This window comes from Chaetodon trifascialis, chromosome 15 (assembly GCF_039877785.1).
Source record: "Chaetodon trifascialis isolate fChaTrf1 chromosome 15, fChaTrf1.hap1, whole genome shotgun sequence".
Taxonomy (NCBI): Eukaryota; Metazoa; Chordata; class Actinopteri; order Chaetodontiformes; family Chaetodontidae; genus Chaetodon; species Chaetodon trifascialis.
The window spans coordinates 19,014,825-19,030,973 of NC_092070.1; the positions used below are offsets into that span (position 1 = coordinate 19,014,825).

Below are 16,149 nucleotides of genomic sequence, written 5' to 3' on the forward strand. Positions count from 1 at the left end.
TTTTTATTGGCTCCTGCCCTGCAGTAGACAACTGGGACCAGGCTGCATCTTCCCAAAGGGTTTGCTGCTGAGAAGCCGAGTGTCATTGCCTCACCTCAACATGCATATCATGAGTTGATGTCTTGGCTCTGTCCAGTCCTGATTTACTGCTTGTAATGTTCTCAGGATCTCATAGGTAATCAGGTGGAGAGGGAAACACTCTTGTGTGTATCTCTGCAGAATAGCAAGGACAAGGAACATCTCGTGGTGAAGACAGGAAAAAGAAAGACAAGGAGGTCTGAGGGAGGTGTTCTGTGTGGAGTGATTCAGTGACATAAAGGATCACAGACCATGCCTTGAAACCAGAATAGCTGGGGGCTTATAGCAGTTAGTATGTTCAAGCGTGAAAAAATGAAGGCGGCATCTGACAGACGGGTCAAGCTGGTACCCCTTGCTGATTTGAGTGCAGATGGCACACAGCCTCGTGTCTTGGAAAGCCGATTTTGGTAGCGAGGAAAGATCGCAGCAGAGCAGCCGTGACGCTCTGAAGGAGCCGACGGGGTCAATACGTCAGCTGGTAGCCCTGCTGGCACAAACAAGTTGAGGTTTTTCACAGGAGACAGGACAGCAGAAAACAGCTTCTGTCGGTTAGAGGAAGAGAATTTTAGCTGCGGTAGAAAATGGATTCAGCAGGTGAGATGAAGAAAGAAGAGAGCAGACTCTCTGAGAGGTCATACAGCAAGCCAGATTTGTGTGATTTTCTCTCAGCTACCTGAAATCTCAGTTATTCAGTCCGCATGACTTCACACAGATAAGGGGAAAGTGGGGATGTAGAGGTCAGTCTAGTGGAAAGGTGCTGGAGACTGTCACAGGAGGAAGAAAGAGGAGAGGGAGAGTGTGCATATTTCCCCGTACAGTGATGACAAGAAATGAAACGAAACTAATGAAGTATTACTCAAACACAGCACTCGAGCAGAGCAGGTAAAATTGGTTATATTTGTTCTAGTTTTGGTGAAAATAGATCCTAGACATACGTGTTTCAGTCAAATAAACTAAAGACACAGATGAGGCCAAAGTTGTGACATTGATTCTGGGATTTCTCTAGACTTAAAAGCAAATCCAAGGAAATGATGAACTAGGGTAACATTAGCTTAAGTAAACACTGAAGCTCATCTGGAAAATGTACTTCCTTCCAGGAGCACCATATGCTAACAACGGATTAAGTTATATGTGATGGAAAAGGGTGATATACACTGCTCAAAGAAATAATGAGGTGTGTTGCAGCAGAATTATTTATAATAACTGGCTGATCTTTGTAATGTCTTTTCTGTTTCATGGCTGAAAGAAGTAAGCAGGTCGTGCCCTACCTTCTACACTGGACAGGTTTTACCTCTGTGATCTCCATGGCTAAATCTTTAGAGGATGCACTCCCTGTTTTTGTCCACTGGGTGGCCCACTGGCTTAACAATGAATAATTTTCAGCAAGGTAGCAAACACATGAGGACTGCTGCACAAGCTTTGGCTGAATTAAAGACAGGACTGATGTGGTTAAGAGGATGATTTGTAGAAATGGTTTTGTGCACCAAGTACATTAAAAGGTGAGAGCACCTTGTTGGGGTTCGTTCTTAATCTTTCAGGGGCTGAATGAAAAACTGAATTATATGGTAAATGACAAGGGGAATCTAACATGTGCTTTAGTCCCACTTGTTTATTATCATAACCCTGAAATCACACCATAACTGTGAAAAAATATGATAATAACATTTGTTTTCTTGTATACGTTTGAAAAGAGAAACAATACTTCCCATTCAGTGACATCTAATGAACAGGACAACATTACCATTGTTGTTAATGGGAAGTTGTGGGGTTTAACTGCTTGCGGTTGGGGGAGTGAAAGTGGGAGGTCTAGAGAAGGGAGGGTACTACACCCTCATCTGCCTCCACTTACCAGTCTGATGTGCTTCTGGCTCCATCCATCATCTCCCACAGCCACAACCACAACCTCTGAATGGAACATCCTGCACAGTCCAGCTCCTCTGCACTGCATCCAGGGCCATGTTTGATATTTAGCTGATGCTGGGAATTTATTGTTTGAGTATTTTTTTTTAATGCTCTGCTCCCATTTCTGAAGAGGAAAAGCAAAGAACAGGATCGTCAGTGGAGGAAGGGTGGATTGTTTTTAAAGCAACGGCCCTGGTACACTTGTCTCCCCAGAGCTGAAGTGGTGTGGTGGTTCAAAGATGAGGACTCCTTCCAGACGTGTCTGCTCTGTGCTGTGGGATTCATATGGTGGGAGCTTGCAAATACACATATTTCAAGGTCAGCATTGGGCACATCTGAAAAGAACTAAAGCCGTGTTGTTCTGTTCACCAATCACAGGAGTGTGTTCTAGATGCAGAAAAACACTCAGTTCAAATGTCTTGGACCTGTTTTATCTTCTTGTGGTTAATCCAATTTGGGATCAAAACCGTCTTGGCTTTACAGCATTTTTCAGACACAAAAGACAGCATGCTGGGGTCTGACACTTCTACTGTGTTCCTGTTGTTCAAGGATTCAGGATTTTATTTCACTGCTGCACTCTTACTGACACTCGGATCACAGTCTGAGATTTCTAAAATACTAGCTGTAACCTGTCTCGTCTTGTTCTAGTCTTTACACTCTGCAGCCCAATTTGACCCACATTAAGAATTCCAACTGTGGTCTTGGGGTGTGTGTGAAATCTGGTTGACAGCCAGATAAAACATTTTAAGCTACAAGCCAAATGTGCTGGCTACATAGGTGGTCTGATGTGTGATGTTGTATGTTTGACTGAAGCTGACCCTAATACTTTTGGTCTGGCTGAACCTCTAAAGGAAAAAAACAACATTAAGACTAATGTAGCATATTAAAAACTGTGCTTGGTCAGCGATACCCCTCTCCCAGACAGATGATTGTACAGTTAAGAGCTGGTCTCCTTTGACTCAGTACAACCGGAGCGAAACAATGCAAAACCAGGAGTTGTACACAGCTCATTTTGAATGAATGCAAGGTCATTTTTGTTCATTTTAAGGAAACCAGATACCATTTTTTCATTCTCTAAAGAACTGAAATTAATGCTGTTGCCAGCAGCTGGTGAGCTTAGCTTAGCACAAAGACTGGAAACAAGGGCTACAACAGCTAGCCTTGATCTGGAGTATGTGCTGTTAGCCTGGCAGGTGCTCTCAAACGAAGAATGGCACACAGTTAACCGCCCTTTTAAAACTGCACATCATTGTTCTCACTATTTTTGTCCTGCTTAAAAATATGAGATATGAAGTGTTATTGAGCTTAACAGGTGCTGGCCAGAGCCAGGTGAGCTATGTAGCTTAGCTAATCTGCTGGCCGTTAGCTTCATCTCTAGCATAAGTTATCTTACAAAAAAGAGAGTGGTGTTGATAGTTTCCCAAAATGTTAAACTATCGCTTTATAATTAAGTTGCTTTGGACAAGCACCTGCCAAATTAATAAACAATAATGTTATAAAAACAGTTGGCACCTTACGTAATTTAAAGTACCAAACTCATATTTGTGAACAATTTTGTCCATTATCGTTCGGGACCAGTACATTTACGGGCTAACTAAGGATGTCATTCTCTGTTGCGTCATTTGCTTCCAGTTCTTTAAAAAGGAAAAGTAATACATAAACACAGATGAAACCACGCTGACTGACTGACTGATGAATTGTGTTCTTTGTGTTTTGTGTGTTTGCCTGAGCTAACAGAATCCAGTGAAAGCCCTGTGGAACGTCAGTCCTCAGGGGGAAATGGCAACCATGACAACCATGTTCAATTCACTCCATTATCATATCATTTCCAGATGTAGTACATATAATTCAAGACCTCCCCTCCTCCTGCCGGGTCTCTTATGTTTGTGCTGTGTTTTAGCTCTTAGGACAGTGTAAATATGTTCACCGTTGTGCAGTCCAATGTTGTTACTATTGCTGGGTGTGACTGTAAGAAATGAACAGTGTAGCAGTGACAACAGCTGATGCATTATGATTACTCCTCCCTGCAATATGGGGCCTTACTTCAGTCTGTTGAGCTTTTAATTGTAAGCTAATTATAAAGTTAGATTTTGACAGCGATCCATCACTTCATCATCTCCATCCTGCTAGCTTCATGTTGCAGCCACTTGCAGGCAATCACACAGCTCTCAGTGTGCAGCGTTGTTATCAGATGTAGCCTACACGACATTGTTTTCGTTGAGAATGGCAGCAGTATTGGACTGTCAGTCCCACAGAAGACAAAACAATTCCCAGAATTCCTGGAATGTTGCTGTTTTCCCCAGTCTGACTGGTGTGGTTGAAGGGTGTCGCCACAAGCAATCTGCTGTTAGCAATGTGGCATCCTTCCTCACTCCCGCTGTCAGCAGCAAGGAGGGAGGGAAAAACCTCCACAACCTGCCCATCATCCTGACCTGATCACAGGATCAGACGGTTGAGGAACGGTGCTTTGTTTTCATGTGCACTTGAGATGAAAAGTAGAACTTTACTCAAACAGCAAGTCTTTTTCAAACAAAACATTAAAGTAAGAATAGCACTTCTCCATTTCGAGGGACATTTCTGAGAATGAAACACCAATTCCCTCTGAAAATTGTCATGTTTGGTTAACTTGATGCAAGAACAAATATGTTTGGGATTAATTAGAACAAACAGCATTTCAACGCCAGACTGCACAGCAGATGTTTCAACATATTTTCAGATCATCATAAGTACTGTCAGACTTCAATGAGAAAACGAGCCGTAATATCCATGTTAGTTTATTGTTTAATCAGTCTTTGACTCAGTTGACAATAGAGTAGATTACTTACAGAATCTAAATATATCTCTCGGAAAATAATACTGTATTTCTGAAAGCGCGTGGTATCTTCCTGTAAATCTCTCACATACAATATATACACATTATTTTGTATTATACATATACATTTGCATACACAGTCACAAAAGCATCACATCTGAAAGTGGATTCATCTGGACTTATGAGGTTTTGCCGTTCAAATAGCTAAAATGCATCTGCATACATTCGACACACGTGAACTTTGTGGGTGTTTTTACACTTGGTCTGTTTCAGCAATGTAACCGCACTCAGTGATTATTACTCAAATTTCTTCGCACGGGTGCGACACTATGGCCTCTCTGAAATAGAAACAAAACTCAGACCTCAACAGACATCTGAGTTGAGTTGTTTTGAGTCTAATTTGATCAAGCTTTACAGTTGTGTGCTTCGTGCAGTCAGTCCATTTGTGGCGATTGCTAATTAGTACCTCTGCCAGGGTTTGTTTTATGTCCAGTCTCTTACTTGGGAAGATATTTCAAAAACAACTGAATGGCTTTCAGTGGAATTTGGTGAAGAGTCAGGGCACGGGCAAAGGAAAACTCATTTGATTTTGTGTTAAATGTGAGGACTTCTTTGTGTAATTGTGACCAAATTTCTATGGCACATACACACACCAGCTACAAGCCATCTTGCAAAACTTGGTGGTATTTTGCCTACAGGTGGCGCTGCAGCAACACGGTAAAGTTAAACAGCCATAACTCTTGTTTGGCTATCGTCCAATAATCAGCACCATCGCCATTCACTGTCTGACACTTGATGTAGATCCAAATTTATCATCAAAATAACAAATTCTGATGATTAAGTTTTGTTGAGTGCCTCCTGGTTGGATATCTCTTCACGACACAAATGTGAAATTGACATAAATTCTGTCCAGATGAACAAAAATACCAATGGAAACATGTTCAAATGTCACTTAATCGGAACACTGGGAAACATTTAGTGCTATTAATTATAATTCAAGTGTCATTGTGGGACTTTGATTGATTAGAAAGTCATTGGCGTTTTGCTGGAAATCCACGTGGACACAACCGCAATGGCTGACAGTATATAGTGCACCAATTCAGGGCTGAAAATGGACACCACTTTAAGATGTGGCTTAAACTTCCTCCATCAGACTGTCACAAGCTTTGATTCAAACCAAATATCACTTGACCATGTCCAACTGTTCCAATCCTCAATGAACAGTAAGCACTGGGACTTTGAGCTGAGTTCAAATAATGATTAACTGTGTCAAGATACGTACAAGGTTTTTGTAGATGGGGCAGCACATGCTGTAACACACAATGTAAACACACAGCCTCAGTTAAAAATAAACAGCATTTCTCACTGATCTGACTGAATGCAGTAGATACACATAACGAGGGTGGGGCGATGCAGCGAAAATTTCAATGTTGGACGCTGTTTCCTTCCTCAGTCGTAGACAGACAATGTCACCTAGTCACGAGATGTTTAAAAAATACTGTATGTGTAAGTGTTGTTTAAAGTTATAATCTTAATAATAACATCATATATGTATAAAAAGCATCAAATCTGTATTAGTAAATCTGGCAAGCCATCAAATTTTACAGTGAATGCTGAGCAGACTTGTGGAAAAAGCCCAAAGATTTAAGCAGGTCAGTCTTAACGTAAAATTGTGGATGTAAATTAAAAATGTGTACAAAGGTAAGTGACTATCATTTATTGTTGTCTGACAGTGGATTAGAACAGTGTGCCCACCTTCTGTTTCTCTTCAAGTGAATGCCCCACCCTGATGGCGTATCTGTTCACAGGATGATCTATAAACTGGCCCTCTCATTCAGAAAGCAAATAAAAAAACTAAACTAATGCAGTGATGCAACAAACCTCATGCAAAAACAACACGTTTTTTTTTTTTTTAATTCAATAACCATGATGCATCACTATTAGTCTGTTCTTTTTTCACTAAGTGGCAGGCAAGAAAGCAAAGCAGCTTTGCCAATAATGTGCAGATCACCTAACGCATCTGAGCAGCATTACAGTTCAAACTCTATGTCAAACGCGCTGTTTGCAGGAGATGCTGTTATATGTCGTTTTGATAGTGCCTCTCCTGACAGAGTGATTGAGTCAGGATTCATATTTCTACTGGACAAAACCTCCCAGCCATTCATACAATTCAGGGAATGTACATGCCACCTCCTCAGGGCCCTCTCTATGACCCTGCGAGGACTTCACCAACGCTATGTGAGGCTCTCCATGCATAATTCCTGCAGAGGCAAAACACAGCTCAACAAATCACACACTGGGCTGAAGCTCTCTGCTCAAATTAATGATTTGATTTGAACTGCTTATGCTTAATAGATGATGTGATTTCAGAAGAAATCACTAGAGGTATACCGGTTATGTCGGGACCCTGAATAGAAGCTTTTTATGAGCATTTCATGTAGTTCTGCGTGACTTCAAAGTGGTGTGGATGTACATTTTATATCATGTATTCTATGTTTGTTGCAGAGCCTGTAACATTTACAATAATCTCTTTATGACTGCGAGTGGATCAAAAACTCGATCTATAAAAGTGAAATGAGAACATCTCTTCAAACCAGCACCTACATCTAGCTACAGGGTATCGAGAAAGAAAATATCTTTTGAAATGAAGCTGCAGTTTCTGTAAGAGACCGTCACTGTTGTACTCCACCTTTTAAATGTGAGGATTTTTAGGTGTGATAATGAGAATCACACTCAACACATTTAAGTAAAAAGAAAATTCAGCTCTGAAAAGGTAGAAATGTCTTCTCGTTCAAGTGATTAATCCTCTTGTTTGAGGGCAGTAAAATGATGTTCACCTACAGCTTGAAATGTTGGTTTGGTGCTGACACACAATGCATTTCTAGCTAACTGGTTATACTTTTACACTTGTAAATTATTCTTATCAGCACTTAAATTGTATCTTGTAGCATGTTGTGACGCTACAGTGAAATTCAGGCAGTCATGCATTAGTCAGACTTGCACACTGTCAGCAGAATACCCCTGAATCAGGCAAGCTGCACGCACTGCAGCAGCGTAGCGCTTGGGAGTCCCTTTCGAACAGGATACTGTGTTTGTGTGAAACTCCTAGAAAAAACTGCGCTGGGTAGTTGTCAGCTGATTGTGCCAATTTACTGCCCTCAAAATAGAAGCCCAAGTGTCTTAGTGGAGAACTTCACGTGGTGAAATGAAAAAAAAAACAAAAAAACACAGCACTTAGTGGTTTTTACTTGGTTTGTCCTCTCACTGCAGAACTGGATAGATCAGATCAAGTTCTGGAAGGTGACAGGAAATTCCACAGTTAGCTACGTCGCTCTTAACACAGTCCAGAGCAGCGAGGGAGCCCAGTTAGATACTGGCCCTGTAGGGGGGAGATAAGTGGCGGCTAGGCCAAGTGGTGGAAAAGGGGGAGTGGGAGGGGTGTCTGTAATCTCCCAGGGGGAGCTCTCACGTCACTACTTGCTGCACTGTTGAGCGTTCATGAGGGCAGGACTGGTCTCCGCAGTGCAGCCTCCTGAGCAGCCGCTGAAGTTTGTTGGAGAAGTTTTTGTTCATCTGCCTGTACATGAGAGGCATTGCAAAGCTGCTGGAGAAAGCCAGCAGTTTAGACACACACCTTAAGAAATAATAGGTAGGTAAATAATGTACATTGCTAATGTATCCTGGTGCCCCGGCTACAGTGTGTACCAACAGGGTCATGTAGTATGGGGTCCACAGTACAAACTGCACACAGACTGAGGCTAGCAACAGTCTGTGGATAGAAGGGTCCAGGCGAGCGGAGTCCTGATCCAGAGGTGTGGACTCCTTCCTAATGCGCAAAATGAGCACAAACGCATAAAGAACCGCCACAGCTGGAACCACGTAGCCGATGAACATCATGATGGCGTCTGCAGCCTCCTTGTTCTGCATTTTTGAGCACTCAACCATCTTAGTAGAGATGTGGTTGCACACATAGAAGAGCAGCGAAGAGAAGCTGGTGAGCACCGCCCCGCCCCAGATGAACCCACACACGTGTTTGGTGTTATACACACTGGACATGTACGTACGAGGCAGCGCCCGCTCTATGTAGTAGTCAAGACTGAGCAGCGTGGTGGAATACATGATGACCAGAGAGGAGATGTTGAAGAGGATGAGGAGGGTGATGTAGACCTCATTGTTGTACTCCCATGCGTGCCAGCGGGTGAAGGTGGAGCTCAGCAGCTCCACGGGCGCCACCACGTTGAGCACGAGGCCCGCGATGGCCATGTTGACGAAATACACATCCGGCATGGTCATGGACACCTTGTTGGAGAGGTTGACCACGACCAGCAGCACATTGTAGCACAGCCCCAAAGGGAAGCACACCAGGAGGTAGATGAGGGAGAAGACCGACAGGATGAGGCCGTAGTCCTGGCAGAGCCGGAAGTCCACGCTGGTGTCCGTCTCATTGTAAACTATGCAGATCCACATTGCTGGGCTCTGACACAGGTCACGTCTCTCAACAGGTCGGCTATAAGCAGAGAGTTAGGGAGAAAGAAGAAGTTACTGCACTGATAATAAATATTACAATTACCATCAACTACCAGTAATAATTAGAGCTGGTTTAAAGTTGAACATTGTATCTGGTATATCACTGGATACAATCTTGTACTTCAGTTTTAAGACCGTGTGGAAAAAGAGAAGTCAAAGCATTACTACAATTATAATAAAAAAGGTTAAATAAAATCCCAGACAGCGTTAGTCTCTTATTACCATGTTGATGTATATTTTTGAGGCAGTGACCATGCATCGTACTAGAGCTGACACATTCTGTCTGGTACTGGCATTGAATGTTAAGTTTTGAGGAAGTGACAAAATTAAAAAAAAAAAAAAAAAAAGAAACAAAAAACAACTGAGTTGTTGTTTCCTCCATGAGCAGAATTAGACCCTCTCTGCTTTTGGTTCCTGCGCAAGATAGAGGAGCAAACAAGGCCTTGATGCAGAAACACGTCAGCCGGGGCACAGCTATTATGCCCTCGGTAACGCTGTTAATTTCACTTCAGTGCATCTGACTGGCTGAATACAAATGCCTCACAATATGTTTCATTTGCTAGCTCAGCCTCAAAACCCACTATTTTCTTTGGAAGCCGCACGGGCTAGAACAAGTGTTTGACGCCTCTGCAGGCTTTCGCTGTCTTGCCCTTGCCTTCTCTCTGTGTCACAGTCACATGCAGGAGCACCGCCGCCTGTGCACTGCTGCCCTTGTGCTTTTCACATGGTCAAGTAGCCAGATAAAGAAAAACACTTTATAATGGTGTTACTGCTGTGAGCAAAGCACATGCACCTTCTGTTCAGGTTACTGCCAAGATGCCTGGGGGCTGGGCACGTGGTGATGGGTAGATTTATAAAGAGTGAAATGTGAGTCAGGCTCTGGCTGAGGGTCAGTGGGACCGAGTCAAGGGGTTGGAGTTCAGGGCAAGGTCAAAGAAAATGACCAGGCACATGTGGATGTGGCTGCAAGTTTTCAAAAAGCTTATGCAATGCAGCCTTGCATAATTAACTCAGGTCATTTTAGATAAATTATTCAAGTGGCTTTGGTTGAGTAAAAAGGCGATCATAAGGCTAACGCAGGATTGCAGTGATAAGTCACCCAAGTTCACTGTATTTTATTTCCTTTGTGAAAATATGGCTGCTATGCTTCCACATGTTCGGCTTCCCTCCCAAAAGTGATTCTCTGGATAACAAATCATTTTGCAGAATTTTCTAGAAACCTTCCCCGTCATAGTACCGTGTAACAAACTGCAGGAAGGCAGTTTTGTTTTCAGGAGGATGAGTAACGATGCCAGGAAAGGGGAAAGATTCTTCCATTCACTTACGTAACACCACTACAGAGGGGCTGTTTTGGCCTTAAGCCTCAGACACCGACGCATATACACACACAAGGGCTCAGTCCCTCCTCTATACTAATCCAATTGGCTGTAATAAGACTTCTGTGGAGGCTGGAGCTCAGAGCTGGACTGGAACAGGATCAGGATGAAGAAAGTGTAGAGTTACTCTTCACCGAGACAGGAGCCCTGGTCAGACCTCTTGTAAACATGGCTCTCTAACACAAGCAGCTAGGTGACTCATTTACTAAAACAGGCCTTGACAAAAATACGTAATTAGCTATGGGACTCTCCCGCAGATTATGCGCTTTTTTCGGATTGTATTGTAGATGGAGAGAAGTTTGTTCACCCTTCACTCCTTCAACAACCTCTGATCACTTAAGGAGAAAATGACTTCAAGAGAAGTTGGTGATAATTAAAGAGGGCACACTGCGTTGTGGCTGGCTATCCCCATTCATTAGCACCTGCTACAGACATTTTAGCCACCCTTTCATTACCACATTGGCTCACTCTGTAGCTAACGATAGCTGCAGGGTACCTAAAATTCAGCATAAAGAAGGAGTCATGGGTTTGTGGTGCACTGACATTTAATTACTGAAACTAGGCCAAGAAACTAAAACTTGGTTTCCTGTTTCCTCTTTTGACACAAGACCTTGACAATGGCAAAAAAATGACGACGTAGATTTGAGAAGTCACCATGGCCTTTATAACGTGCCCTGGACTCAAGGTAAACAGTGGAAACTGAAACGCTGGCATTTCCTACATTTACTGAGCGCAGTGGTTCTCAAACATTTTCTGGCAGGTTCCCCTTCCCCTTCCCAAAAACGTTTACAACCCCCTGCCCAGAATTTCTATCAATGATTAACAATGATAGCAGAAGTGACTAATAAAAAAGGATCCAGTGTGATTTTTATTGAAATAAAAGTCAGTAGAATAGCAAACTGCTTTTTCATATTCATTCAATCAATGCTTTCAGTCTACACAATATTTCTGTCTGTTACGATGTCAGATGAGGTGATCACAGAGTCATAAACTTCCTGCTGTGATAAATGACAGACTACACGTCGGATGCCGACCGATCTTAGGTTGCTCATGACATGCAAGATTCAGGAACAAGAACGTTAACCAAGCAGTGACGGTGTGCGGGATACTGGCTGTCTCGTGTTTGAAAAAGCCACAGTGTCACTTCCTTTGTTTCACAGTTCCCCCTCGCAGCACCAACGCCATCATTTGTCTTTTGTTTCGCAAATATAGTCGTGCACAGAGGAGCATTCTGTGCTCCAGTGGTCAATGTTTGGAACACGTCGTGGAAGGCAAAAAAGTTTGAACATGCTAGTCTTTCACAAGATAAAACATTTGGTCGCACCTGACACCCAATTTCACTCCCAGTGTCTGTCCGCCGTACCATTATCAGGCTAATATGGGCAATAGTTTCACTCTATATTTTTCCCCTGGTCATCCAACTTTGTGTTACTGTACTGTGATATATTTTGGCCATATTGTCCAACCCTATATGATACTATCACCTCCTCTCAGTTATCAGCCTACAACCTGTTTACCTGTGTTCCAAACAGGTGTTTTTTGAGCTTTGTGCCCCTGTTGTCTAAACCTTTCTGAAACGTGTCGCTGGCATCCAATTCAGAATGAGCATATATTTACAAAAATCAATGAAGTCGATAAGGTGGGACATATTGTCTTCATACTGTTTTCAACTGAATGCTGTATATGTCAAGGAAAGATTAGCAAATTATCGCATTCTGTTTTATTTATGCTTTACAAAGTTATTGGGTTTCTGTGTTACTGACAGTTTCCCAACATTTCTGGAGTTGGGATTGTACTTGAAATCAAGGTTTTCATATTAAGCTTGTCAAAAACCACTGCCAGCTTTGCACTGTCTGCACACAGTAAATTAACTCTGTGCAACCTCTAATTTGGGATTGTGAGAATCATTACACCCTAGCTATGATAATGAAATGTCTACTTTTCCACTCAGCTGGTGGGAAAACTGGAAAGATGAAAGAAATTAAAGTTTACTCCTGACTTGGAGACCAGGAACCTCATACCGCATCAGTGACGGCTGGTTTAAGTCAGAGAAATGACACCCTTTTCACTGTCGAGTCCATTAAGTGATACTGGGGTCGTATGAAGCTCAAAGATAGGCAAACCAACAGGCACTACATTCAGTTGTTATTACAGCACGTGTGGACCTGTGGCATATGAAGTCATGGTACTTGTAGTGATCAACGATGCAAACTTGCTTTCCAAAAATTCAAATGAGTTCTTATCATCTGTCAGCTGTATGGTAATTTGTCAGGTAAAATAACATTTGCATGTCAGCGATGCTCGAATGCAGAGATTTGAGTTTTTGTCCAGACCAAGTAATTTAAGCTGACATTTGGCTGTGTTGTGACATACATTGACTACATTATTAAAAAGAAAGATCACTATTTCCAGTACTGTGTTTTTACTACAGCATGTATACAAATCTACTGCTACAAGTATGAGAGAATGAAACCAGGAGAAAGACGGCTTCGTGCTAGTTGCTTCCCATTAAGGTGCCATATGCACATGCTACGGCTGAGTAGCCTAAACTCTTCTCCAAAGAGGACAACATGGATAAAAATCTTCGCTGAGCTCCCCTTGCACTACTTCGACTCCAGTCCCCTGCCTCGACTTTTTGCCCTACTCTATGTCAAAAGTGGTTAAGTTTAATATTCCCAGAGGGGGCGGCCCTGCTTCAGCATGCTTCAGCCCCACCAAACATGATCTCGTAAGAGTGACGCCCACGTGCTTGCCGTCTCAGTGTTTTGAAGGCAGCTCTCACGGACTGATGGGAGTGGTGTGACATACTGGGCCCACACCCCTCATATACCCTTACTGGAATTTACAGGCTCTTCTCAGAAAGTAGAAAGAGTGATGTCACATGATTCACTATGTGTGTCTGCAGCAGTGTGCAGCGGCACAGCAGAGGAAATACTACAGAAAGAAGATAAGATTATGTGACTCACATCTGCACATATTGTGACCGTGCAGCAATGTCAGAGGTGAAGCATAACGCAATTAAATGTGATGCACAAAATTTTCTAGTCATCTAAAGTAACTGCCGTCAGAACGACCAAACCACTTACAGTATGAGAGGCCATTGGGATATAAATGGTTCATTTAAGAAAGTCCTTAAATCTTTTCTGGGCCCTTTCTAATGCATTTCTCAGCTGACTATTTTTCTTGGAAAGCGGCCCATTAACCAAAAGTATTAATGAGGGATCTGACTTCAGGTGCATGCTAATGCCGCATAACATTTTGCAAATTAAAATGACTAAGCTCTCAGAGGCGATTAAAATACTTATCGACTCCACTTCCGTGGAGCAGTTTTATATAATTCGGAACATTTTCCCCAAATCATTATCAGTCCCCACAGAATTGAGTCACACTGAAGGATTTTATTTGTGGGCGAGATAACTTGTTTTTGAATGGATTCCTTCCAAACTACAGATTTTGTTGCCAACTGTACACAGAGATCAACTGTCTACCTGTCAAATGATCCTCCTGTTTATCTGTTCATCTGCAAATCTTGACTGGTTAGCCACAGAAAACCTTAAAGGTCGAACATGTTGAGGATTTAACCGTCTCACTGCTGCACAGAGGGGGCTGAACAATGTCACATTTGTTTTGGAGACAACAGTATTTCCTCATATCAAGTTCTAGTGTAACAGACTCTGGCCAGATGCAGGTCAGTTTTCGACTGTCTCCTTAGCATCTTTTCGACAACACGCTGAACTGTCACTGGGATCAACAAAGTCAGAGCTCAATGGTCAGCACAAAGCAGGCTTACTGCCTTTAAGCCAGAGCACACATGCTCCTTCAGTCACATGGATGAAGTTGGCGACAACAAGTGCAAAGACTAAATCTCAGGAGCATTTAATTTGGTGAGCTGTAAGATTTATCTGTGCAGAACAACTTTGGCCTCTTAGCTGATGTCAAATACAGTCAGGTGCCTGCGCTGGTGATAGTTGGTGGTACATAATGACTCACTTTTGGGAACATCTGTTCATATCTGTTAATAAATAATGAACAGTGACTTTAGAGGCTGATCAAAAGTTTTTCAAAACAAATGTCAAACTGTGTAGGAGAATATATTCATGTGCCTGCGCTTGAAGCAAGTACGATCTTGTGTTTTATGAATGATTTAACATCACAAGACTAAACGTCGCAATAGCTCATTCATGGCCTGGGATCATCTTGAAGTGTACCAATGTAAACATCACATACATGAACAGACTCTGTGACATCTCATAAGCTGTAGGTCCCTATGGCAGATGTCATGTCAACAAGATGTGGGCTAATAATCATGCAAAGAGCAGCCTACCTCGACTTTAAAAGCACAATGTCATTGGCTGAGAAGCGGCTTTTAACTTGATTCAACTGATACAACTTTTCCCCCCCCAGCACTTGAGAAAGCCGATCCCGTGAGAAACGTTTTCAGGTGTTGGTTTTCCAAATATAAACGCCTCGTTAAAACTGTGGAGCTACTACAGCTCAAAAAAGGGTTAAGAAAACAAACCGACCGATCTCAGTCTCTGCGGACATCGTGTCTCTCCATCACACTTGACTGCACACATCAAAGCGTGGATAGCTGTCACGGCTTTTACCATTATTCTACCATTTCTGCGGCTATTGTTGGCACAACTAAAGCTACTCAGCCTCGCATCTCCTGTGGGGCAAATCCACTTCTCCAGCGCTGTAGGGCGAACATTTAAAGCAAACACATCACATTAGTTGGTCGAAATGACATAAAAGAGAGGAAAACTCACCAGAAACGTATAAATTTGGGTCGGTGACAAACCTACGGAGGCATAGGGTTTGGATGCAGCATTTCCAGTGTCATTTCTCAGTCGTTTCATTTGACAAACAGACGTCCTAAAATACGCGCTTCGGCTCTCAACGCGCTCTTAAAGCCTAAAAACAGCAAATATGACCGTTTCACCGCTTTCGTCTCGGCCGTTTCTGGAGAGACCGATTTCTTCTATCAACTTTTCGGACGAGGGTTGTTCTGAAAAGGGGCCGTCCGTTACAGACTTTACTACTGCTGGAGTGCTGCTGAGCCCTACAGTGTGTACACACGTGACCCTCCCCCACTGTCCTCGCTCCGCTCTCTGCTGCTGCCGCTCCACGGTCGCGAGGCCCGAATGCCCGTTCCCTGCTCTGATTGGACGGAGGGCGGGGAGGTGGGGCGCGAGGGAGACTGAGGGGAACACACGAGTATAAAGCGTTCCTGTTCATCAATATAGAGCGATATTTTAGACTGACGGCGAGTGCGTAAACATAAGTATGAAGTGGTGAGTTTTTATATTAGTTTTGACTCTGCAGTGCCTAACGCCATGACAGCATTTCCCTTGTTTTATGCATGAGAAAAGCTGTTATTTGTGTCGGTCTGTTTCCCCATTATTTTGTGCTTGCCCCGAGTCCGACTTTGACTTGGACCCAAACTCTGCATTT

The 16,149-nt window shown here is 42.9% G+C and overlaps 1 protein-coding gene across 1 annotated transcript; it reads right to left on the reverse strand.

Annotated features, from left to right (window-relative positions):
- Positions 1–4,747: 4,747 nt before the first annotated feature.
- Positions 4,748–15,808, reverse strand: gpr146 (G protein-coupled receptor 146). The gene is made up of 2 exons (XM_070981666.1): positions 15,465–15,808; positions 4,748–9,299 (listed from the first exon to the last, which is right to left on the reverse strand). Exon 2 carries the CDS (start codon positions 9,257–9,259, stop codon positions 8,258–8,260), a length of 1,002 nt encoding a protein of 333 aa, XP_070837767.1. The 5' UTR covers positions 9,260–9,299; positions 15,465–15,808; the 3' UTR covers positions 4,748–8,257.
- Positions 15,809–16,149: the final 341 nt, after the last annotated feature.